Genomic DNA, 1845 nt, shown 5'->3' on the forward strand with positions numbered 1-1845 from the left:
AGACAAATATTATTGTATTTTCTTGAGAGTTTCTCTCCTAATTTGTTTTTGTTTCTGGTTAATTAACCTTTGATTGTGTGATTTTGTTTAAGCAAAAGCAAGTCTTTTACCCAAAAAATAAATAAAATAAATAAATAAATCCTCTCAACAGAGTTGTAGGCTGAGGAAGTTTGTAATCTAGCGTACCAGTGTAGATTAATTCATTGATAGAGACTCAAAGCACTTTTGTACAATTATTTAAATGTAAATGTAAAACCTACAGACACACTGGCCCTTTGCAGGCATGCTAAAGAGGCCCATTCATTTACTAACATTCCTTGCCTCATTTTGTTACAGCATGCACTTTATTAACTGGAGTATTCTTTTTAAGCATTTTTACAAGGACCTTTCTGAAATCCTTAGTATTCAAGACATAAATGATGGGATTTAACATGGATGGAATTGTGAATGATAGTGAAGTATTAATTATCCTAACATTAGGATGAATTGAAGATGTTATAACAGCAAGGTATGTACTTAATACCGGAAGAAATATTATTCCTACTACCAGCAGATGAGAGCCACAAGTCTTGAACGCTTTAAGACGACCCTTCCACGTTGTAATCTTAGTTAAGGCCAAAAAAATGCCAATGTATGATAAGATTATGGCAGTCAATGGTACATAAAGGTAAACTATAATACAAAATCTTGCCATGAACATATTCAGGCTGGTGTTATTACAAGCAATTTTGTAAACTGGCCCATGGTCACAAAAGAAGCTTTTTACCTCATTGGTTTTACAGAACGAAAGTCGTGTAATCAAAATCACCATTGTGCCAAATATGCTAAAATTAAATACCCATATTGCTGTTAAAATTGCAAACATAAAGGAGTTATTTACAATAGCATGGTACCGCAGAGGTAAGCAAATGGCAATAAATCGATCATATGCCAGAACAACAAGAGTTAAAGACTGTCCACCAGAAAAGAAAAAAGTAAAAAACATATTAGCCAAACAAGCATCATAAGCTATGTACTGTGAATCAAAAAGAAATGTCTTTACAAGATTAGGAATTAGTGCATTTGTTTCACCAAAATCTGAAAGAGCCAAATTAAAGATTCCCATGTATTTAGGAATATGCAGACTTTTGTGTATTAATATCATTAAAAGAACAACTGAATTTCCACACAGTGTGAACATGTAGACAACAATTAAGAAAACAAAGTAGTATTTACTAAAAGGTATTTCAGAAAATCCACTGATGAAAAAGTATTTTGGACGAAAAAAAGATTCATTTTGTAATAAACTGGAGTTCAAAGCGCTCATGATGGATTTAATTGCAATATTGTGCACGTCTTTTCCAGCCTGAAATGACAGACATAATTAAATAAATAAATGAAATAAGTACACATTTATCATATTTAATTTTTTATAATGTACACTATAGTATACAATTATCAAAGAATACATGCAAAAAATAAGCATTAACAGCTTTAACAGTAAATTTGTGAAAATAATCAATTTGATATTTTATGAATAGTTCATTTTATTGTAGCACTTTACTTTTCCTTACCTTATACGTAAAATAACTTCTATTACAGTATGTTCCGCCTTTGTACGAGCATTATATGTAAAGGTATACTCATGTGACAAAGTTCAGAAGCTGCTGCTATATAACCCACCTGCTACTGTTTTTATAGGCCAATTTTCTTGTTAATTATTTTTTTTGTTTGTTTGGGAACAAGGGGGAAGGACTGACCTTGTTACAATTATTATTTTTTTATTATTTTGGGAACCTGAAGGAAATCTTGACATATTGGAGACTATAACAATAACAAAAACAAAAATTGTGAATGTGATATTAT

At 30.9% G+C, this 1845-nt stretch overlaps 1 protein-coding gene across 1 annotated transcript; it reads right to left on the reverse strand.

The window, feature by feature from the left end:
• Window positions 1–322: 322 nt before the first annotated feature.
• On the reverse strand, window positions 323–1306 carry LOC124394806 (olfactory receptor 10AG1-like). Its single transcript, XM_046863272.1, has one exon. It carries the CDS (start codon window positions 1304–1306, stop codon window positions 323–325), a length of 984 nt encoding a protein of 327 aa, XP_046719228.1.
• Between the last annotated feature and the right edge of the window lie 539 nt (window positions 1307–1845).

Source organism: Silurus meridionalis, chromosome 12, assembly GCF_014805685.1.
Source record: "Silurus meridionalis isolate SWU-2019-XX chromosome 12, ASM1480568v1, whole genome shotgun sequence".
Taxonomy (NCBI): domain Eukaryota; kingdom Metazoa; phylum Chordata; class Actinopteri; order Siluriformes; family Siluridae; genus Silurus; species Silurus meridionalis.